The 24,646-nt window shown below is 36.2% G+C and overlaps 1 protein-coding gene across 1 annotated transcript in view; it reads left to right on the top strand.

Moving 5' to 3' along the window:
• Positions 1–24,646, top strand: part of SLC8A1 (solute carrier family 8 member A1) — a 480,484-nt gene that overhangs the window by 378,169 nt on the left and 77,669 nt on the right. The window contains exon 9 of the mRNA XM_053711941.1: positions 16,763–16,862. Within this exon, the coding sequence (XP_053567916.1) occupies positions 16,763–16,862 (100 nt within the window). The remainder of the gene's footprint in view (positions 1–16,762; positions 16,863–24,646) is intronic.

Here is a 24,646-nt window from a genome sequence, read left to right as displayed (position 1 = left end):
TAGGGAGCCACTATTACAAGAGCCACTATTACAATGAGGGAGACTCCCTGAACTTCAGGGAGAGTTGGGATGTCTGTCATGCCAACTTTATTACTTTTAAATCATTCTTTTTTTGTGTGTGTAAAATTAGACTATTGTTCACAATGTTGACAACTTGTTTGGCCAGATAACAAGTTATAAACTACTGTACGAGAAATCAGTCTAAATAAATTAATAGTGTGTGTGTGTGTGTGTGTGTTGCTAGAGATGATCCCAGTGCAAGTATAAATTGTTTAGTATTAAATGACCATTAAATATAGTAGAGGTGTATAATCATCACAGTTCTGAGCTGTAGATTTGTTTCCCCCATTCATTTCCTGGTTTTCTGTATAATGTGACAGCCAGCAGCTAATCACAGTGAACTTTTGCACATGGCCAGTAGGAGCTGGTTCCTTAGAAAGCATGTGCATAAAAAGGCTGCGCACAATTTGATAATTTAAGTAAATTTGACTTTTTTTTTAATTGCATGCTCTGTCTAAATAAATATTATTGCACTGGGTTTGTTTCTCCTTTACATACAGAAATGCAGAGAACACTTCTTATAGAAGTATAGCAATATTTGCCTGTCTAGAATATTGTGAGAGACTCTGCAGTGCTGGAGGATAATTTTTGATCATCTCATCTGTGCGGAGAGCTTTATGGGAGACATCTCTCATCTCTTTGGGACTTCCAGATTCCACCCTTTTACTTTTAGCATTCAGCGAGTTCAGCACCTGAATTTCTCTCCAAGCAGGAGAATATTTTATCATTAGGCCCTCAGAGAAAACAATTGTAAATTAACATTTGTTAACACAGCTGAAACTTTCAGTATAAGTAGGGATACCATATACAAAATTAACTATTTCAAATGCTGATATAAAGGTAAAGGAGTATTTTGTAAACAATTTCATACACTCCAGCAGGTAAAATTGACAATTAGAAACAAATTAAAGGGCAAAAAATTAGAGTAAACTGTCCCTTTAAATGAATACCTGATATTCATATATTATCATGCATATAGCCCGGTCTTGCAACCAGCAAATTAAAGTGATATTGAAGTCAAAATAAAACTTTTATTATTCATATAGAGCCTCGTTCTCATGCTGTCAGACAAGGCATTAGAACTAACGCAGTGAGACGCAGTACTGTTTTTTTCTAACACAAAACAACTGCCAAATTTTACCCTTAAAAACTGCTTTGTGCAGTTAACTTTAAAAAAAAAAAAAAAAAATACTGATTGTTTTTATTTTACTAAACTACACCACACTTAATTTAGGAGCCATTTGGGGCACATTTAGAAAATTTACCAGAGATCTGATCTCTGGTTAATTTTCTGACAGCTAATTGCTACTGTGAGCTCGCAGTAGCAATAACCAGCTACTTTTAATCGCTGGTTATTTATTGCGTGCCTGCAAACGGGCGAATAAATTAGCGATTCATTTGTAATCTAACCCTAAATAAGCTATTGACCTCTACTGTTTCTGTGGTCTTTGATCATTGCTTAAAGGGACACTGTACTTAAAATATTTCTTTCTTGATTCAGATTGAGCATGAAATTTTAAGCAACTTTCTAATTTACTCCTAATATCAATTTTTCTTCGTTCTCTTGCTATCATTATTTGAAAAAGAAGGCATCTAAGCTTTTTTTTGGTTTTAGTACTCTGGATAGCACTTTTTTATTGGTGGATGAATTTATCCACCAATCAGCAAGGACAACCCAGGTTGTTCACCAAAAATGGGCCGGCATTTAAACTTACATTCTTGCATTTCAAATAAAGATACCAAGAGACTGAAGACAATTTGATAATAGGAGTAAATTAGAAAGTTGCTTAAAATGCCATGCTCAATCTGAATCACGAAAGAAAAATTTTGGGTACAGTGTCCCTTTAAAGCCGAGTGTTATATTTATTGTTGGATGCTCTAATTGACACTTCAATAAATAATAACAATAATAAAAAAAAACACAAAACCTTCCAATTTATTCCATAATCAAAGCTTGCACTTGACATAGTCATATGAACGGATGAAAAAAATAATACAACTAATTTATGTATATTTTAAGTATAAATCCTATATCATAAAAAAATGTCTTATAATAGAAATGATTTTAAAGTAATCTGCAAAACTCAGCCATAGCTAACATTCCACTTAGCGTTGGATAGAGCGTGCAATTTTAAACAACCTTTCAATTTACTTGTATTAACTAACTTGCTTCATTCTCTTTGTATATTTTATTGAAAAACATGCCTAGATACCTATAATGAAGCAAATTTGATAATATTAGTAAATTGGCAAGTGGTTTTAAATTGCATGCTCTATCTGAATCATGAAAGAAAAAGCTGGGTTTTATATCCCTTTGCTCTAGTCTCTGAAGAGTAAAATCAATTGCACAGTAATTTCTGGTAAACTTGGTAGGTTGCTTTTGCACCTTTTACTAGCAGTGGAAATAACAATGAAAAAGATTTTCTTTTGTGTATAGATAAATGGTGAAGTAAAATAAGATTATTGATTAGCTAGCTGGGTATCATCTGTGTTTCTGCATTTAATAAATTAAAGGTACATATAACTCAAAATGTAAACTTCTGTAAAATATTTAATTGATGAAAACAATGTTCCAATATAAACTGATTATTTATTTTGTTTGAAATACCTTTGAAAATTGTGTTTGTTCCACACCCCCCATAGAGGCTGGAGATCAAAGTGTTATCTTTTTACATGAAGTAGCATTTACTCTTTAAAATCTTCTTAGACATGTATTGTCTTAAAGGGAAATTAAGATTATAAAATGTTTCCTTATATATAGTAAAAAAATATTTGGTATATTCTTTCGATATTTATTTTGTTCTCTTTCCCACGATTTAACTCTAAAAATTGTGAGCTATACAGTTACACTATTTTTCAATAAAGTAATTAATACTGCCATGAAGAAACCTTTTTCCCCTTATCTCTCTTTTGCTAAATACAATTAAAGGGACAGTCTACACCAGAAGTTTTATTGTTTTAAAAGATAGATAATCCCTTTATTACCCATTCCTCAGTTTTGCACAACCAACACAGTTATATTAATATACTTTTTACCTCTGTGATTACCTTGTATCTAAGTCTCTTCTGACAGCCCCCTTATCACATGACTTTTTATTTATTATCTATTGACTTTCATTTTAGCCAATTAGTGCAGTGTCTGCCACAAGCCACAGGCGTGAGCACAATGTTATCTATATAGAACTAGCAGTCCCCTATTGTGAAAAGCTAATAAAAAAGCACATGATAAGAGGCTGTCTTTAATGGCTTATAAACAGGCAGACATTTATAGGTTTTAAATTTTATAAAGTGTAATAATATAACACTGTTGGTTGTGCAAAGCTAGGGGATGGGTAGTAAAGGCGTTTTTTATCTTTTAAAACAATAACAATTTTAGTGTTGACTGGCCCTTTAAAGGCAGATAAAAAAATGTATGTTGAGTGACTCTACTTAGAATCCCTACTTACCCTTTATTTGACATAAAATGTAACCCTCAAGTTTATTCTCCCATATCGTAGAAAGACAAGTAAAGTGGGTTGACCTGCCAGGTGATAGTTTGAGAATCTACAAAAGAACAATGGTGCATAATCCAGATCTTTGTGTGTTGCACTTTCTCAAGATGAAATCTGGCTATGAAAAGAGACGATTGCGTGAGTGGTTAACTTCCTCTGCATTCAGAGGCATCTGAAACCTCTAAATGCCCAAGTCTTATATAAATTAATTGCAAATTGATATAGAAGAATATTTTTTGTTTTTCTTTTCTATGGCATTTTAATCCAACTGTATTGTCAGTGTTCAAAATGGTTAAATTTGTGTGTGACAGATCTGAAACGTGTTATATATATATATATATATATATATATATATATATATATTTGAGTTGGATGAACACAGAAATATCCGCATCATAAAGATCTTGCATTTTTAAGCTTATCTCCAGAGACCACTTGTTTAAAACCTTATAAGGTTTATTCATTGCAATATGTCTATGAAGATCACCTGCATTTTAATTGTGTTCCAGTTATATTAGCATTTTCAAGTAGCTCTTTCTTTTAAGGATTACTGCTATTTTTAGAATGACTGCTAAGGCCTGTTTTATTCAGTTTGGAACCTAAATAGGTGCTGGCAGTGATATGATATCATTACTGTAGCCCCCCACAAACTAAAGAACCCCAACTACTCTTATTTTGAGGTCAATGCATAGCAAGGAGAGAGGAATAGGAGGCAGAAGTGGAATTAAAAAAAAAATAACTAAGGGTTGGAATAGTAGAGTAGTACAAATATAGGAGAAGATATGACACGGGCACCTTCGATATTTAGCCTTGTGATCATTGTTTTCGCATGACAAGTTTAAATTGAAAAGTTGAATCAATATCTTAGTTACTTTACAAAGTGCATAAAGAAAGAGACGTGCTCAAACAGGAAAAAAGCAGCTCAGTAGCTTATTCTATGGTGAGTTACCACCTGGAAGCAGTCTCTTTTAGCCCAATTGTGCTGCTCACAAAGGAGGACTTTCCTGATCAGTCTGATCCCACATATAAATGTCAGTTCAGCCACAAAATATCAGGCAATCCTCCTCTGAACAAGGAACATGGCAACCCCAGACAAACGTTTCGGCCTGTTTTTGGGCCACATCAGTGAGGTGGATGCATATTTCTCTAAGCCCATTTGACAGGGAGTCCATGTCTGGTCTAAATATATACTGTATATATATATATATATATATATATATCTATATATACAGTTTTTTTCTCATATACTGTATATACAGGTAGCCCTCAGTTTACGCCGGGGTTAGGTTCCAGAAGTAATGGTTGTAAATCGAAACCATTGTAAATTGAAACCCAGTTAATAATGTAAGTCAATGGGAAGTGAGGGAGTTAGGTTCCAGGCACCTCTCAAGTAACACCTAATACATTATTTTTAAAGCTTTGAAATGAAGACTTTAAATGCTAAACATCATTATAAACCTTATAAAATAATCACACAACACAGAATATATAATTAAACTAAGTTAAATGAACAAAAATATTTGCTAAACAGCATTATAAACCTAATAAAATAATCGCACAACACAGACTTTACTTACATTTTTCTGCAAACAGTTCTTTCTATGCATTCCAATCTGGACTGATTTATAGACAGGAAGATCTTGTTCCTTTGCAAGCTGCTCGATAGCTGAGGTCTGGTTAAACTGATTAATTTCAGCTTGCTTGGCTTGCATATCTTTGCTGCAACACAAGCGGGCAGCCCCACCTACTGGCTATTTTAATCAATGCACTGCTTCTCAATAGCAGTCACATGACTGATAAAAAAGGTTGTTATTCTGAAACGGTGCAAATTGAACCGTTGTAAAACGAGGGCCACCTGTATATATATATATATATATATATATATATATATATATATATATATATATATATATATATTTATATATAGATTCTCTATTGAGTTTTTATATATACAATTGTGTAATTAGTAAATACAATAAATATATTAAATGACCGTTATTATCTCTTGTTATAATTGCTATACTGTATCGCTTCTTTCATAATTATTGTTTGCCTTAATTTTCACTTTATCTAATGTGACATTAACATATTTTTCAATATAAATATTTAAATATGGATTCCCATAGAAGTTAAAGGGACATAAAAGATAAAATTAAACTTTCATGGTTCAGATAGAACATGCAATTCTAGGATACTTGTCAGTTTACTTTTATTATCAAATGTGCCTTATTCTCTTGGAATCCTCAGTTTAAAAAAATATAACTAGGTAAGCTATTGAGCAACAATGCACTACTGGGAGCTAGGTGGTAATAGGTGGCCACACACATATGCCTCTTCTCATTGGCTCACTGATGTGTTCAGTCCAGCATTGCTGCCCTGGAGCAGACTTTAGCTGTGTGTTAAAGGAACAGTCTACTTTAAAATGTTTATTGTTTAAAAAGATAGATAATCCCTTTGTTACCATTTGCCAAGTTTGCATAACCAACACTGTTAGATTAATACACTTCCTACCTCTTTGATTACATTTTAGCTAAGCCACTGCCCCTTATTTCAGCTCTTTTGACAGACTTGCATTTTAGCCAATCAGTGCTGACTCATAAAAACTCCACGGGAGCAAGCACAATGACACACATGAACTAGGGCTGTCTAACTATGAAAAACTGTCAAAATGCACTGAGATAAAAGGCAGCCATCAAGGGATTAGAGATTAGTATATGAGCCTTTCCAGAAATAATACCAAGAGAACAAAGCAAATTTGATGATAAAAGTACATTGGGAAGTTGTTTAAAATGACATGCCGTATCTGAATCATGAAAGTTTAATTTGACTAGACTGTCCATTTAACTCCTTTGCATGGGTTACACAAGCAATAATTTAACAATAAAATTCTCTAGCACATTAGAGCATTTTATTTTTGCACTTGTATGTCTCTTTATGGTAGGTCTATTGGAATCAATATCCACATACAAGGTTGAAATGTTCTTTTAAAATAATATGTTTCAGATGTTCACATGGAATATTTAAAGTTACGTTTGATATACTGATAATTTTACCATTGGTATAGAAACATAGAAATGACAGAATACAAGCCAATTTAGATGTCAACATTCTGGCATTTCCCTATCCCTAATACAGGGAGTGCAGAATTATTAGGCAAGTTGTATTTTTGAGGATTAATTTTATTATTGAACAACAACCATGTTCTCAATGAACCCAAAAAAAACTCATTAATATCAAAGCTGAATAGTTTTGGAAGTAGTTTTTAGTTTGTTTTTAGTTATAGCTATTTTAGGGGGATATCTGTGTGTGCAGGTGACTATTACTGTGCATAATTATTAGGCAACTTAACAAAAAACAAATATATACCCATTTCAATTATTTATTTTTACCAGTGAAACCAATATAACATCTCAACATTCACAAATATACATTTCTGACATTCAAAAACAAAACAAAAACAAATCAGTGACCAATATAGCCACCTTTCTTTGCAAGGACACTCAAAAGCCTGCCATCCATGGATTCTGTCAGTGTTTTGATCTGTTCACCATCAACATTGCGTGCAGCAGCAACCACAGCCTCCCAGACACTGTTCAGAGAGGTGTACTGTTTTCCCTCCTTGTAAATCTCACATTTGATGATGGACCACAGGTTCTCAATGGGGTTCAGATCAGGTGAACAAGGAGGCCATGTCATTAGATTTTCTTCTTTTATACCCTTTCTGGCCAGCCACGCTGTGGAGTACTTGGACGCGTGTGATGGAGCATTGTCCTGCATGAAAATCATGTTTTTCTTGAAGGATGCAGACTTCTTCCTGTACCACTGCTTGAAGAAGGTGTCTTCCAGAAACTGGCAGTAGGACTGGGAGTTGAGCTTGACTCCATCCTCAACCCGAAAAGGCCCCACAAGCTTATCTTTGATGATACCAGCCCAAACCAGTACTCCACCTCCACCTTGCTGGCGTCTGAGTCGGACTGGAGCTCTCTGCCCTTTACCAATCCAGCCACGGGCCCATCCATCTGGCCCATCAAGACTCACTCTCATTTCATCAGTCCATAAAACCTTAGAAAAATCAGTCTTGAGATATTTCTTGGCCCAGTCTTGACGTTTCAGCTTGTGTGTCTTGTTCAGTGCTGGTCGTCTTTCAGCCTTTCTTACCTTGGCCATGTCTCTGAGTATTGCACACCTTGTGCTTTTGGGCACTCCAGTGATGTTGCAGCTCTAAAATATGGCCAAACTGGTGGCAAGTGGCATCTTGGCAGCTGCACGCTTGACTTTTCTCAGTTCATGGGCAGTTATTTTGTGCCTTGGTTTTTCCACACGCTTCTTGCGACCCTGTTGACTATTTTGAATGAAACGCTTGATTGTTCGATGATCACGCTTCAGAAGCTTTGCAATTTTAAGAGTGCTGCATCCCTCTACAAGATATCTCACTATTTTTTACTTTTCTGAGCCTGTCAAGTCCTTCTTTTGACCCATTTTGCCAAAGGAAAGGAAGTTGCCTAATAATTATGAACACCTGATATAGGGTGTTGATGTCATTAGACCACACCCCTTCTCATTACAGAGATGCACATCACCTAATATGCTTAATTGGTAGTAGGCTTTCGAGCCTATACAGCTTGGAGTAAGACAACATGCATAAAGAGGATGATGTGGTCAAAATACTCATTTGCCTAATAATTCTGCACTCCCTGTAGTTATAAAAAAAGGTTTATCAAGTTAACTGACTTTATGAATAGTTTAAGAAATCTTTGTACCCTACTAAACAAATTATGGATTACTATTCATTGTATAAATGTAGATTTTTGGACCCAGTTTTAAAGTTTCTTATCCTATTATTAGCACTCACATGGCCATAGTCAGAGTTTTTATTTTTATGAACAGTTACCAATTATTTGCTCAGTCATTTGCAAAGCAGAACAATGTGAGAATTGTTCTAAAGTTTCAAACCCACTGGCAAATCCTGTATAATGGAATACAGCCAATCATGTTTGTATATTTAAGTTTTTGTTGCAGTATTGTTTTACATCAATAGGTACAAATCTCTCTTTTGCTCAGTTGACCCATGTTTTAATTAAGTGTTGGTTTTCCCTGGCAAAGCCTTTGTGAACACCAGCAGTTCACAGCTACAATTGACATGAGCAGAGGGATTACATTAATAAGAGGCTGTATTATTGCAAACTAGCCTGTGATACAGATAATAAAATAAAATCATAACAAATCAGGAAAGCAAAAAAGATATGGAACTTTAATAGCATTTTACTCTTAAAGGGATAGTGTATAATGTCAGACAAGCAGCAGATATAAATAATTCTGATGCAGGAATTCTCTCCCATTGAGAGGTTAAAGGGACATGAAACCGTATTTTTTTTTTCTTTTGTGATTTAGAAAGAGCATTCAATTTTAAACAACTTTCCAATTTGAGTCTATTATCTAATTTGCCTCATTCTCTTGATATACTTTGTTGAAAAGCATATATAAATAGGCGTAGTAGCTGCTGATTGGTGACTGCCCATTTGCATTGCTATTTCTTCAACAAAGGATATCTAAAGAATGAAGCAAATGAGATAACAGAAGCAAATTGGAAGGTTGCTTACAATTGTATTCTCTATCTGAATCATGAAAGAATAATTTTGGGTTTCATGTCCCTATCCATATCTTCTGGTGAAAAATTCAGTGTAGGTGGATGTTTCAATGGGAAAATAAAGGTAAAGGAGTTATTTGTAAACAATACAATACACTCCAGCAGGTATAGATAATTGGGAACCCATTTCAATGGTACAAATTAACAATTATTAGGCAATATAATCAATTATCTTCATAACTGAGCAAGATACACTTTTAAAAGGTTGTCATATTCAAAATATATCTCCTCATAAATTGTTTTATTATACATAGTAAGCCTGAACATATCTAGCTAGGTTTTTCAACTAAGGATACCAAGAAAACAAAGTCAATTTAATAATAACAAAAATAACATGAAAAATCTCTTAAAATTGCATACTCTAAATCATGAAAGTTTTATTCTCACTTTCATATCCCTTTAATTACTAATATATTCTATGCATATATAAAAATAACTATTGTACCTTTAAAGGGACATGGAACCCATTTTTTTCATTAATTAAGATAGACAATGCGATTTTAAACAACTTTACAATTTACTTATATCTTTTGTTGAAAAACAGGGGTTTTAGCTTAGGAGCGTGCACGTGTCTGAAGCTCTATATGGCATCATTTTTGCAAGAATGTTATTCCATTTGCAAGAACAATAGATTTCTGCTTTCCTGCCATGCACTGCTCCAAACACCTACCCAAGTATTTCTTCAACAAATAATTCCATGTGGACACTGTAAATTTTATAATATAAGTAATTGTTCTGTCTGAATCACATAATACAAATTTTGGGTTCCATATGTCTTTAAATATCCTTTTGTGGAATGGCTATAATCTTTTATCTGACATGTATTGGCATAAACTAGTGTTGTTGAATCTCTTCCTAATGGTAAATTAATAATTTAATGTTTCATGTGGCTCGTTGAATAGACACTTGGCAACTATGGACTCACTTTCATTGAGTTGTTAAAAATGGAGCCGTAAGCTACCGAAGTGGTAGTTTACGGCTCCATTTTAGTGCCAAGTTTCCATTTAAATATTTTGCGCATTGTGTGCAGTCCCTCTTTTCGTGTAGATGTAAGTTAACATTGTGTTGACGCTTCCATCCGATGTCAGATTTCTTGAAAATCAATTAGTTGCTATGGTAACCCGACCTAACACTATCAAATTTACGTTTAACGTCTATGCTCCTTATCTGTGATCACCTCTAAAGAGAAAAAAAACAAAGATACACTTATTTATAATAAATATTTTTTTAATTATAAGCAAATACTATTTTTATTATAATTATATTTTCCACTTAATATATGTAATATGTATTGCTGCCCTAGGCATAGGTCTAGTTTGAATTCTGTAGATATGTGCTTGCATATATTTTTATATTTTAATACATACTGATATTTTCATAAAAAATAAGTACAACTATTCCTAGACACGGGAAAAGAATAAATATTACATATAACATTTTTTTTCTTCATTGAAACACTTGCATTATTTGTAAGTTTTACAATTTCAATGGGAAATTGGTCTAAAAAAGCGATTTTTTTTCTCTTTTGAACCTAGTTGAGCTGGATGTTATTTTTCTCAGTGTATCGACAGCCTCCAACAGTGTATTAACGGTTTGCGCTTTCATTGGAAACCTGTAATAAGCTATCACTTTACGGCTTCTAATACTCTCAATGGGACACGAAAATATTTTCGGTAGCTGAACCCTGGCTGCCAATTTTGAGCTATAACTTGCCATCGGAAGCAGTCGATAAACTACAATGCTTCCGACAGCATATTTATCGGTTTGCGACCTCTCACAAACCTAATTGCGGCTCTATGGAAGCGAACCCTATGCTTGTTTTTAATTGCCTAAAATCAGGTACTTATGGTAGCCTTTCATATTTTGGCAACATTATTTACAAACAAACCACCTGCTGGGTTAATAATAGCAGTGACAGTAAATAAACATTTACTGAAACTGTTACATATGTTGGCTGGCAAGTCATCTGATATTGTGAGCAATATACCTTTTATTCTGGTATTAGGTTTAAATTCTTTAAAGTAAAGAGGAAATGCTTTTGCCACAGGACATAAAGCAGTATGTTGCGCCGGAGCAGGGGGTTGTATTGCACAAGAATCCTCTTGTGCAATAATACATTTTCCTGTATGATGAAACTTCGCAAGTAGCGATTGTAGGCCCATATGTTTATGCTTTTAAAATGTATTACTAATTTCCCCAATCAACAAGCGCTACCCAAGTGCTAAACTAAAAATGGGCTGACTCCTAAGCTTACATTCAAATAAAGATACCAAGAAAATGAAGAAAAAATGATAATAGGAGTAAATTAGAAAGTTGCTTAAAATTGCATTCTCTGTCTGAACCATGAAAGTTTCATTTTGATTAGACTATTCCTTTAAATGTCCATTTCTGTAAGTCTCTTGAGGGGCGGATACCTTGTAAAAGCCTCCTATGCCTCCATATATTACAAGTATGACCTTGAAAGAAGCAACACTGCACGTGCACTGCTCTATGTGAGAATATGCAATCAGGTTTGCACGCAAGGAGGGTGTTAGTTTTTTTTGCTCTATTGACTTCTATGGGGGAATACGTTAACGAGCCCAAATATTATAAGTTCAGATTTTTGAACGCTTCGAGTTAGCGTTCTTGCGAAAACAGTTTACTTTCATCTTGTAATATGAGCGCTACCCAACATGCACAAAAAGCTTACTTCTAGCGGAGATAGCGCACGAGAGAGAGAGCATTAAATAACGCTCCACTTAATTTGGCCCTTAATATTGTACTCTGTCACTCTTATTTAGTTGTAGTTGCATGTATTACAGGTTGAAAGTAAATGCGTTCACTTGAGCACAATTGAATTTAATGTATGTTGGGATAGAGCGACTTCAGAGCTCTGGTTAACTGTTACGCTCAACAAAAAAGTTGCACAAAACACATGATTTAAAAAAAACTGCAATAAAAAGTTATAAGGGCTTAAATATATGAGGTCTCAGGTGTTAAAAAAAAAAAAAAAAGGCAAGCAAATGGCTTTAACATAGAGATACATACATATACATGTCTAATATATATATGTTTATATGTGTGAACATATGTGTTTATATGTGTGAACATATGTATTTACAGACATATATACAAATATAAGCACATAAATACATATGTATACATATATAGGGGTAGATTTACCATTGTGCGGACGGACATGATCTGCTGAACTGTGTGTGCAATGCCGCCCCCTGCAGATTCGTGGGGGTGTCATTCAATCCGATTGTATGCGATTGGGAAGATTGATGTCCGCCGCCTCAGAGGAGGCGTACGAGTTAAGGAGCAGTGGTCTTAAGACCTCTGCTTCTTAACTCCTGTTTCTGGCGAGCCTTGAAACAGGGGTATACGGCCCCATTCGGGCCATGATAAATCAGCCCCATAGACATTTATATAAGTGCACTGGAGCCCTTTGCAGTCATGTCGATGAAAACATGAAAAATCATGTTTATGCAATATTAATAGTGTTATACTGTGTATTTACTGTTAATATTTCACATTCCAATGTTCTTCACATAAGGTAATATGTTCTAAGTATTTACAAATAGGTATTCCTATATATATCTGTACATTGCTATACCTATATACAACCCCAATACCAAAAAAGTTGAGACAGTATGGAAAATGCAAAAAACAAACCAAAAGGGTCATTTGAAATTTCAATTCACCCTGTACTATATTGAAAACACATTAATAACACATTATTTGATTTTCTACTTTGTGAATTTAATGTATTTTTGAAAATATACACAGATTTCAAATCTGATGACTGCAACACGTTCCAAAAAAGTTGGGACAGTCGGCTGTTTACCACAGTGCAACATTACCTTTTCTTTTAATAAAACATATTAGGCGTTTTGGCGCTGAATACACCACTTGGTTAAGTTTAGCAAGTGGAATTTCCCCCCATTCATCCATTGTGCATGTCTTTAGCTGCGCAGCTGTACAGGGCCTTCATTGCCTTATTTTGTGCTTTAAAATGCGCCACACATTCTCAATCAGAGACAGGTCAGGACTTGAGGTAAAATATCTTCCCTTTTTACATAGAGATGTTCAGGTGATATTTCCTGTCAGCTTTTTAGAGTTATGCTGCATCACTTTCAAGTGAGTTAGCATATAAGTATTATGTCTCTTTAACTTGCATCGGTGGATGCAGCGGCGAATGGTGTAGACTGGCAAAGGTTTACCAAAGTAGCCCATGTCACGATATCCATTACAGACTCATGACAGTTTTTGAGACAGTGACATCTGAGGGATTGGAGATCACACGCACTCAGAAGTGGTTTTCGTTAGTATAGCAGCAAGCAACGCATTATTGAGTACATAATTCATTTAAGCAATCCCCTTTACTATCGCAAAGTATCGCCCTTCATAGCCTTCAGGGATGCCTTCATCAAAACTGCAAGGCAAGAAAGCAAAGAACGTTGGTTCCCAAGAATACGTTCCGTCTCCAAGAAATAGCTGGAGTGACGTGTTCCCACTGACATACACGCTGATTACAATTCCCCATTACCTTAGTGCTCAGGGGATAATTTCCAAGCTCCGTTTTCCTTAGAGCGTCAGCCGTCCTATAATCAGTGGAACATTCTTCCGTTGCTTGCTATACTCAGTTAGTGTTGAAAGTCCATCAATGCTGCACTAACCCTCTAAAGCTCCTGTGTCTGGTTCAAGTCTTCATGTAGCTATGCACCAGCTACATGCGTTTTACCCATAAGGCATTCTTCCAGGACTCGAAACGTTTTATATATATATATATATATATATATATATATATATATATATATATATATATATATATATATGTGTAATTATTACAAAAAAATCAGATGTATATACAGGGAGTGCAGAATTATTAGGCAAGTTGTATTTTTGAGGATTAATTTTATTATTGAACAACCATGTTCTCAATGAACCCAAAAAACTCATTAATATCAAAGCTGAATAGTTTTGGAAGTAGTTTTTAGTTTGTTTTTAGTTATAGCTATTTTAGGGGGATATCTGTGTGTGCAGGTGACTATTACTGTGCATAATTATTAGGCAACTTAACAAAAAACAAATATATACCCATTTCAATTATTTATTTTTACCAGTGAAACCAATATAACATCTCAACATTCACAAATATACATTTCTGACATTCAAAAACAAAACAAAAACAAATCAGTGACCAATATAGCCACCTTTCTTTGCAAGGACACTCAAAAGCCTGCCATCCATGGATTCTGTCAGTGTTTTGATCTGTTCACCATCAACATTGCGTGCAGCAGCAACCACAGCCTCCCAGACACTGTTCAGAGAGGTGTACTGTTTTCCCTCCTTGTAAATCTCACATTTGATGATGGACCACAGGTTCTCAATGGGGTTCAGATCAGGTGAACAAGGAGGCCATGTCATTAGATTTTCTTCTTTTATACCCTTTCTGGCCAGCCACGCTGTGGAGTACTTGGACGCGTGTGATGGAGCATTGTCCTGCATGAAAATCATGTTTTTCTTGAAGGATGCAGACTTCTTCCTGTACCACTGCTTGAAGAAGGTGTCTTCCAGAAACTGGCAGTAGGACTGGGAGTTGAGCTTGACTCCATCCTCAACCCGAAAAGGCCCCACAAGCTTATCTTTGATGATACCAGCCCAAACTAGTACTCCACCTCCACCTTGCTGGCGTCTGAGTTGGACTGGAGCTCTCTGCCCTTTACCAATCCAGCCATGGGCCCATCCATCTGGCCCATCAAGACTCACTCTCATTTCATCAGTCCATAAAACCTTAGAAAAATCAGTCTTGAGATATTTCTTGGCCCAGTCTTGACGTTTCAGCTTGTGTGTCTTGTTCAGTGCTGGTCGTCTTTCAGCCTCTTACCTTGGCCATGTCTCTGAGTATTGCACACCTTGTGCTTTTGGGCACTCCAGTGATGTTGCAGCTCTGAAATATGGCCAAACTGGTGGCAAGTGGCATCTTGGCAGCTGCACGCTTGACTTTTCTCAGTTCATGGGCAGTTATTTTGTGCCTTGGTTTTTCCACACGCTTCTTGCGACCCTGTTGACTATTTTGAATGAAACGCTTGATTGTTCGATGATCACGCTTCAGAAGCTTTGCAATTTTAAGAGTGCTGCATCCCTCTGCAAGATATCTCACTATTTTTGACTTTTCTGAGCCTGTCAAGTCCTTCTTTTGACCCATTTTGCCAAAGGAAAGGAAGTTGCCTAATAATTATGCACACCTGATATAGGGTGTTGATGTCATTAGACCACACCCCTTCTCATTACAGAGATGCACATCACCTAATATGCTTAATTGGTAGTAGGCTTTCGAGCCTATACAGCTTGGAGTAAGACAACATGCATAAAGAGGATGATGTGGTCAAAATACTAATTTGCCTAATAATTCTGCACTCCCTGTAGAAATATTTATTTAAGAATAAATAGAGCATATTCTGCTATGGAAGAACATTTGAATGTGAAATATTCATATTTTATATCAGGTTAGCGCACTTGGTTAAACAGGATTGGCTTTGCGCACAAGTAAGGGTGTTTTTCCACTTTTCACGCTCCATTAAAGTCTATGGGGGTACACAGTTGCGATATTCAAAGTTTGACTTTTTGTGCGTCGAGAAAGTACTTTTTACTTTTAACTTGTAATACACACGCTACTCACTGAGCACAAAAAGCCTCCATTTAGCGGAGTTAAGTACCGCTCTACTTGTAATCTATAGAATTCACGGATTTGCAGAAAGTTGTTGAATGTATTAAGCTAGACTGTTTGAATGAAGATGATTTGTATGAAAAATGTCATTGTACCAAACTGTAACTTATTGTAAAATAAAGCACTTGTTTTTTTCAGTAATTATTTTATAATTTGTCAGTCTCCTGTGTGAAATTTGTTGATTTCTCAGTCTCCCTTATTTTCTGCAAAACAAGTTGGCAACCCTAGTGAGAGTTGTCTCTATGAGCAAGTTTAAGATTTCACTTTTTTCTTTCATGGTTTAGAAAGAGCTTGCCATTTTAAACAACTTTCTAATTGTTTTCTATTATTTAATTTGCTTCATTCTATTTATTTCCTTTGTTGAAAATCATGTCTAAATATGCAGAGTAGCTGCTGATTGGTGGCTGCACATAGATGCCTCGTGTTATTGGCTCACCCATGTGCACTGCTATTTCTTCAACAAAGGATATCTAAAGAATGAAGCAAATTAGATAATTGAAGTGAATTGAAATGTTGTTTAAAAATGGTATTCTCTATCTGAATTGTGAAAGAAAAATTGTGGGTTTCATCTAACTTTTATTTTAACTTTACATGCTAAAAGTATTTTAAAATGTTTCATATACCTGATTAAAAATTGTAAATAACATCACTTGAAATTAAATGGTAAACATACTGAAACATAAAATGAATAATACATTATATTTGCAGTATAGAAAAGAAATGTGTTTCTGATAAGTTTTCTGTAACATACTCTTTAATACAGTTATAGATGGGAATATATCTATTTATATGCTTGGTTGAAAATATGGATGCACAGTCCCGTTAAGACTTTTACCTCTTTTTCTGCAGAGCACTGTGGACAAACTCATTAAAAAGACAAACCTTGCCCTTGTGGTTGGAACTAATAGCTGGAGAGAGCAATTTATTGAAGCTATCACTGTGAGCGCCGGTAAGTTCATATCTCTACATACCACACTGCTGTTAATGTAAAATCAAATGTATCTTATCTTATACTACAATCGGCAATAGGCTTTCTCAGAAATACATTAGCTGAAGTTTGGGTGCAGCAAAGAAATATTCCATTTAGAATATACTAACGGCAATTGCTTTGGATGCAATGAAGAAAAAAAAAATATTCCAGGAATAGCCAGCTTCCCGCAGAACACTTAAAATAAATGAAAAACCTGTCAAATTATTCAAAGTGGATTGCAGTTAAAGAAGATTAGAATGATAGAATTTAGTTTCCTGGTGAGCTTAATTAAAGGGATATTAAACTCAAATGATTTTATTTCAGTCACACACATGAAAGAGACAGAAGAAAATCTTTTTTTTTTGTATTATAAATAGGTTACATTAGAGAATCATTTGTGCAATAGCTAAGGCCAATGTCCACAGTCCTATTATTGACCAGGACGCGCCTCCATAAGTATAAAAACAAACAAATGTGTATGTATATATATATATATATATATATATATATATATATATATATACACACACAGACTAAGTTTTGAAATATCCTTGTTATAGTCTTATAGTACAATAAGTACTTTAATTTAGTGGAACTTTATACAAAGTATACTAGCAAAATGAGCACATTTTAAGTTACTTCAGACATTTTTAAGAAATAGATTGTCTTAGTCAATTTGTCTCAATGGAATAACACCAGTTAAATAGCTATTTAATTTAAGAAATGATGCTGTTTCTTGTCTAGTAGTACAGGCAGTTCCCGGGTTATGAACAAGATTTTGTAGGTTTGTTCTTAAGTCTAATTTGTGTGTAAGTTGTAACAGGCACTTTTTTTAGGTGAAACTCTAGCAAAACATTTTTTTAGTTTTGGATAGCATAGGGAAAAGTTTGTTTTGCTATCTGTGTCCCTGTTCAGAAAATTTCACATCACTTTCTGTCCTTGTGACAAGTGGATTTTGAGTATTTTTTTTGGAAAGAAGGAATGGTGATAAAGCTCTAGTGGAGACACCTTTTTCCCATGATAACTTTAACAGGAGTAAATTTCCCTTCCTAGGGGTAGATTTCCTCTTACTTCCTGTTGTCTCAAGGACAGGAAATTAGATTAAATCTTTCTAATGAGGAGGCATTGTTGCAGGGTACAAAAACACTGTATGTACAGTACTGTACAGGTTTATGACAGTAACTTACTGCATACAGTACTGTACAGAAGAGGCGGGCATCCGGTGTTGCGAGGGAGTGTGGGACAGGCTCCACGCTCCCTCGCAACACTAAATAATCAGGAAGCTACACGCTCCCTCTAGAGTTGCCACCTTTTACTCAAAAAAATACCTGCCATGGGTGAGATCGGAACCAAAATGTTGCATGCCCCGCCCCCTATGAGAATGTATATGTTCCACTATCTCATTAGTGTAGTGAGCACCATGCACATGATAAATATTACTAAGGATTCTAATACCTGTGCAAATACATGCCCTGTACATAAAAAAGTACTATGCGCACAGAAATACATTTCTTTAGAGGTTGACTGCTAATTTGGGCAAATATTTTCAAAAGGGTTCTCCACCCGATATCTACCTGCTAAGAATCGCCCCAAATCCCAAGCCATTCTAACTGCATAGCCTCTAATTATGTATGACAATTTGAGAGGTAGTGTGTATTATTTCTAGCTACCATATGTTATGCGCAGCAAATGTAGCCAATTAAAAAGTTCAGGACAGCCGCATCCGCCTCATTAGAACAGTTTTTACGCAACTGAACCAATTTGTTGAAACTAGAAACAGAAGCCTCCTCGAGTTATTTGAGCCTCCCTATTACGTCATCACGTCGTTCCCAGCACCCGTCAGACAGTATTCAGATCATATTTCCCTCAATTTAACCCACCGAGTTCTGTGATTGGGCCACTATGCAGTTGCAAGGAGGAAGTGGTCCCTTAGCTATGGGTGGAGTTAGCTGCTGTTTAGATTTGGAGAGTAGCAGCAAGAAATCCAATGTCGGCGGGTGACAGTGTTTTGCTTACTGGGATTGACATGGAGGCGTTGAGCCGCTAACTTGCAATAACATAATATTCAGTGTTTTTATCTGGTTGTCTTTAATTCTACAGATATGGGCTACAATAGGGGAAGTATACTGGTGGATGTGTCTGGGTTCATAACAGCTGTATATGTGATCACTGTTACAGGCATTATCACAGCAGAATATGTAATCACTATGTTGTCCGCTACGACTCGTTATTGTAACAGCTGCACACAAAAAAATGTCTTTTGCATTGCCGGTATTTTACTAATGCTGACACCAGCTCCAAATCGCAGATTACCGGCTGGGTGGCAACCCTAGCTCCTTCGCAACACTGAATAATCAGGAAGCCACATGCTCCCTCGCAACACTGAATAATCAGGAAGCCACATGCTCCCTCGCAACACTGTATGATCAGGAAGCTACACACTCCCTCGCAACACTGAATAATCAGGAAGCCACATGCTCCCTCGCAACACTGAATAATCAGGAAGCCACACGCTCCCTCGCAACACTGAATAATCAGGAAGACACACGCTCCCTCGCAACACTGAATAATCAAGAAGACACACGCTCCCTCACAGCACTGAATAATCAGGAAGCCAAACGCTTCCTAACAACACTGAATAATCAGGAAGCTGTGTTGCGAGGGAGCATGAGGCTGGCTTCCCAACTGAAGCTGTGGAGAAGGAAAAGCTCACTGCGACCCGCTGGAAACAAGACAGCCGGATTTTCTCAGTTCGTAAGTACGAGTTGTACTTAAGTCGGATGTCCGTAACTCGGGGAATGACTGTATACTTTAAATCAGTGGTGACCAACTGCTGCCATGGGAAGGAGCAGAATTAAAAATTTGTGTCAGAGTCTTTGTGGCTACAGGAAAAAGCAGAACTAAAATATGTGCTTTGGGGTATCCAGAACTCAAAAAGCAGACAGAGGGTTCCCTGCAAGCTAAATCTAGCACTGAGACACATTTAGGAAATGTATCACTGTTCTTGGGTTTAATAGCTATTCATTTATACATGGCTCTTAAGATTTCGAAAAAGTAAATTTTCAGGCCCCAGTGGTTAGGAAAGGGGCCATCACTGCTTTAAATGATTTTCTATTGACTCTATGAGGTTGATAATTATTTTACTATGAGGTAAACCATATGGTTATGTTAACATAAAGCACTTTACCATATAAACAAATGGCCCTGGGAAAGCTTATCACAGCTTATTTATCATTAGATACAAAACACCTTAATGTTAGTTGCTGTAGCTAAAATAATGGGGGTGGTGTAAGAGAGGGGGGAGAGTTCAGGCAGCTCTGAGGGAATGTACTTGGACAGCATGGGGTGGAGTCGGTGTCTTGTTGAGGTGGGCTGGTTGAAGCTTGGAGTAAGGCTATCTGGGAGCATGATTGACGTGCGGATAGTCCTTGGTCAGGTTTAGATTTCTTCACTGGACTCTAGTGCACAAATAGGGTAGGGGAAGCAGTGTAAGTGCACAGCTACCAATCTATAACAATGTCACAAAGTGAGCTCTAGGATTATCTAGGTGTTTGTATGTGTCAGTGCATTTTAACCCATATGTGAATCAATAATATAAATAACATTTGCTTTTAACACTTTTAATTATAAAAAAATATTAAAAACAAATATAAATTAAGTTATATATCTATAATTAAAATTCAGATGTGCTTACACTTAAGACCATTAAAGAAGAAACATGACATGCTTTTTATGTAAGCTGACCCAATCAGCAAGGCCGGATTGGCCTACCAGGTTACCAGGAGATTTCCCGGTGGCCTGCAGCAGCTGTGGGTGGAAAGCTACAATTTAAATGGGTGACTAAAAGTTGCAGTTGGGTTTTAGGTTGCCTACATAACAACAATCTTGCACTTTGGTTTATACAAATTAATTTAATTTAGTTCTGAAAAAAAATATTGCTGGAAGGAGTATCCTAGTAATACCCTTTGAGAAAAATGGGGTGTGCACATTCTATTAACTCAACGAAAAATAGGGCTGGTCTCCAAATTTACCAGGGCTGCTTTTTAAGCCCAGCCCAGCCCTGCCAATCAGCAGTGGTAGTCACAAGACCCAGCTGTGGAACTACTGCTGCTGATTGGGTGACCTTCAGTTGCTTCTGAGTTTAACTATGTGCTTACTTACTTTACAAGGGTTAAACACATAGCATTACTGGGTCACTGGTGTTAAAATTACAGGCACTAATGAATAAGAACATGTAATTTTCCACTTTAATATCCCTTTAAAGAGACATAAAAGTTAAATTTAAAATATATTGTAGGTATTCAAAATGAATAAGCTGCATTTGTGCAATATACTTGATTTTGCAAAATTGCTTATTAAAGTTATCTCTCCTTTGGGGCTAACTTTGATTGCGTACTGCTACAAATATGGCAGTAGACTGTGTGCACGCGTATTCTCCTCTCATCCAATCAGCTGGTGTGGGTGATGGCCCATGTCATTATTAGTATCAATCAGAGCAAACAAGACTGGAAAACGTGTATTAAAAGTTACTACTAAAGCTCTGACAACTTTTCAAAGAAAAACAAAATGCCCCTAATCAAATTTAAATGCATTGCTGGGCATTTTAAATTAGAATTTGAAGTCCCTTTATTAAATTAAATCAGGTCTATTTTACAAATACAAAGATTTATTCCCATTGACCAGTGATTATAAGTTCAAGTTCTCATGCAACCTCAACAGACCTTACTTTAGGGGTTGTTCTGATCCAAGATAATCAGTGACTCAAATAATTTCATTAACTCACTTATTCAAGCAAAGAAATCATTAAATCCTGTTGTGTCCCATGGTCTGTAACTGAAAACTTTGCCTCTAACAATTGTTGTTTTTTTTTGTCTTTTGTGTTGGAAAGTTAGAACAAAAAATGTCATTAAGTTATTTTTTAGCCTGAGGTCTCCAAGAGGCCACCAGATATTTTGAAACAAGTACTAGGTGCCTGTAATTAAAGGGCCATAATACCCAAATGTTTAAACACTTGAAAGTGATGCAGTATAGCTGTAAAAAGCTGACTAGAAAATATCACCTGAGCATCTCTATGTAGAAAAGAAAGATATTTTACCTCAAAAGTTCCTCAGTAGCCACCTCCCATTGTAAAGGATTTCTAAGCAGCATTTTAGTGTGTCTGTCCTGGGACAGCTGAAAGGATGAGCCTCGTGAACTCTCATATTATTTCACCAATCAGGTAAAGGAAGTTTACAATGAAATCTCATGAGAGTTAAGTCAAATCTTATGAGATCACAGTAAGAGTTCATGACCTCAGCACTGCTGATGCTGATTGGCTGCTGTTCATTTCTTCATTTTTTTTTATTTTTACCTGCAGCTGGGAGCAGTTGAGTATAACTTTTTACACAGAACTTACTCTGCTGAGCTGAGGAGATTGTGAGGTAAAATATATTCCTTTTTTACATAGAGATGCTCAGGTGATATTTTCCTGTCAGCTTTTTACAGTTATACTGCATCAGTTTCAAGTGATTTAGCATATGAGTATTATGTCCCTTTAAACTATAATATTTCTGATTTGATGTGTAGTTCACAGTGACAGTCTTTTATGAAATTAGTGAACAAGCTCACACTAAGGGGCCGAATTATCAAGTTCGCCGGAAACAGCAGTTATGAAGCAGCGGTCTAAAGACTGCTGCTCCATAACTTGTCCACCTGCTCTGAGGCTGCGGACATCAATCCGCCCAATCCTATACGCTCAGGCTGATTGACACCCCCTGTTAGTGGCCGGTTGGCCTGCGAATTTGCAGGGGGGAAGCATTGCACAAGCAGTTCACAAGAACTGCTTGTGCAATGATAAATGCAGACAGTGTATGCTGTCGGCATTTATCGTTGTGCGGCGGACATGTTCGCTCACACTTTCATAAATCGGCCCTTATATGTAGTAATACAGCTCACAGCAAATACCCTTAAAGGGATGCTAAACCCAATTTTTTTCTTTAATGATTCAGATAGAGCATGCAGTTTTAAGCAACTTTCTAATTTAATCCTATTATCATTTTTTCTTCGTTCTCTTGCTATTGTTATTTAAAAAGCAGAAATGTAAAACATAGGAGCCGGCCCATTTTTGGTTCAGAACCTGGGTTATGCTTGCTTATTGGTGGCTAAATGTCAGCCATCAATAAGCAAGCGCTATCCATAGTGCTGAACCTTAAATGGGCCGGCTCCTAAGCTTTGCATTCCTGCCCATAACACCGCCGACCCCTATATTATATTTATTAACCCCTAATCTGCCCCCCACAACGTCGCCTCCACCTACCTACAATTATTAACCCCTAATCTGCCGACCGGACCTCACCGCTACTTTAATAAATGTATTAACCCCTAAAGCTAAGTCTAACCCTAACCCTAACACCCCCCTAAGTTAAATATAATTTAAATCTAACGAAATAAATGAACTCTTATTAAATAAATTATTCCTATTTAAAGCTAAATACTTACCTGTAAAATAAACCCTAATATAGCTACAATATAAATTATAATTATATTGTAGCTATTTTAGGATTAATATTTATTTTACAGGCAACTTTGTAATTATTTTAACCAGGTACAATAGCTATTAAATAGTTAATAACTATTTAATGGCTACCTAGTTAAAATAATTACAAAATTACCTGTAAAATAAATCCTAACCTAAGTTACAATTAAACCTAACACTACACTATCAATAAATTAATGAAATAAAATACCTACAATTATCTACAATTAAACCTAACACTACACTATCAATAAATTAATTAAATACAATACCTACAAATAAATACAATTAAATAAACTAACTAAAGTACAAAAAATAAAAAAGAACTAAGTTACAAAAAATAAAAAAATATTTACAAACATTAGAAAAATATTAGAAAACAATTTTAAACTAATTACACCTACTCTAAGCCCCCTAATAAAATAACAAAGCCCCCCAAAATAAAAAAATGCCCTAACCTATTCTAAAATTAAAATAGAAAAGCTCTTTTACCTTACCAGCCCTTAAAAGGGCCCTTTGCGGGGCATGCCCCAAAGAATTCAGCTCTTTTGCCTGAAAAAAAAAACATATAATACCCCCCCCAACATTACAACCCACCACCCACATACCCCTAATCTAACCCAAAAACCCCTTAAATAAACCTAACACTAAGCCCCTGAAGATCTCCCTACCTTGTCTTCACCACACCGGGTCCCGATCCGTCCAGAAGAGCCTCCGAAGTGTTCAACCAAGCCCAAGCGGGGGCTGAAGAGTGACGTCTTGATCCAAGTGGCGGCTAAAGAATTCCATCTTCGGGCAGAAGTCTTCAACCTATCCGGGCAGAAGAGTCGATCCGGACCGGCAAATATTTTCATCCAAGCCGCATCTTCTATGTTCTTCCATCCGATGACGAACGGCTCCATCTTGAAGACCTCCGGCGCGGATCCATCCTCTTCTTCCGACGACTAGACGACGAATGAAGGTTCATTTAAGGGACGTCATCCAAGATGGCGTCCCTTGAATTCCGATTGGCTGATAGGATTCTATCAGCCAATCGGAATTAAGGTAGGAAAATTCTAATTGGCTGATGGAATCAGCCAATCAGATTCAAGTTCAATCCGATTGGCTGATCCAATCAGCCAATCAGATTTAGCTTGCATTCTATTGGCTGTTCCAATCAGCCAATAGAATGCGAGCTTGGCTGATCCAATCAGCCAATCGGATTGAACTTGAATCTGATTGGCTGATTCCATCAGCCAATCAGAATTTT

Source organism: Bombina bombina, chromosome 4 (genome assembly GCF_027579735.1).
Source record: "Bombina bombina isolate aBomBom1 chromosome 4, aBomBom1.pri, whole genome shotgun sequence".
NCBI classification, from domain to species: Eukaryota; Metazoa; Chordata; class Amphibia; order Anura; family Bombinatoridae; genus Bombina; species Bombina bombina.
The sequence above is the reverse complement of the archived record's forward strand: the minus strand, read 5'-3'. Positions and strand labels throughout refer to the sequence as shown.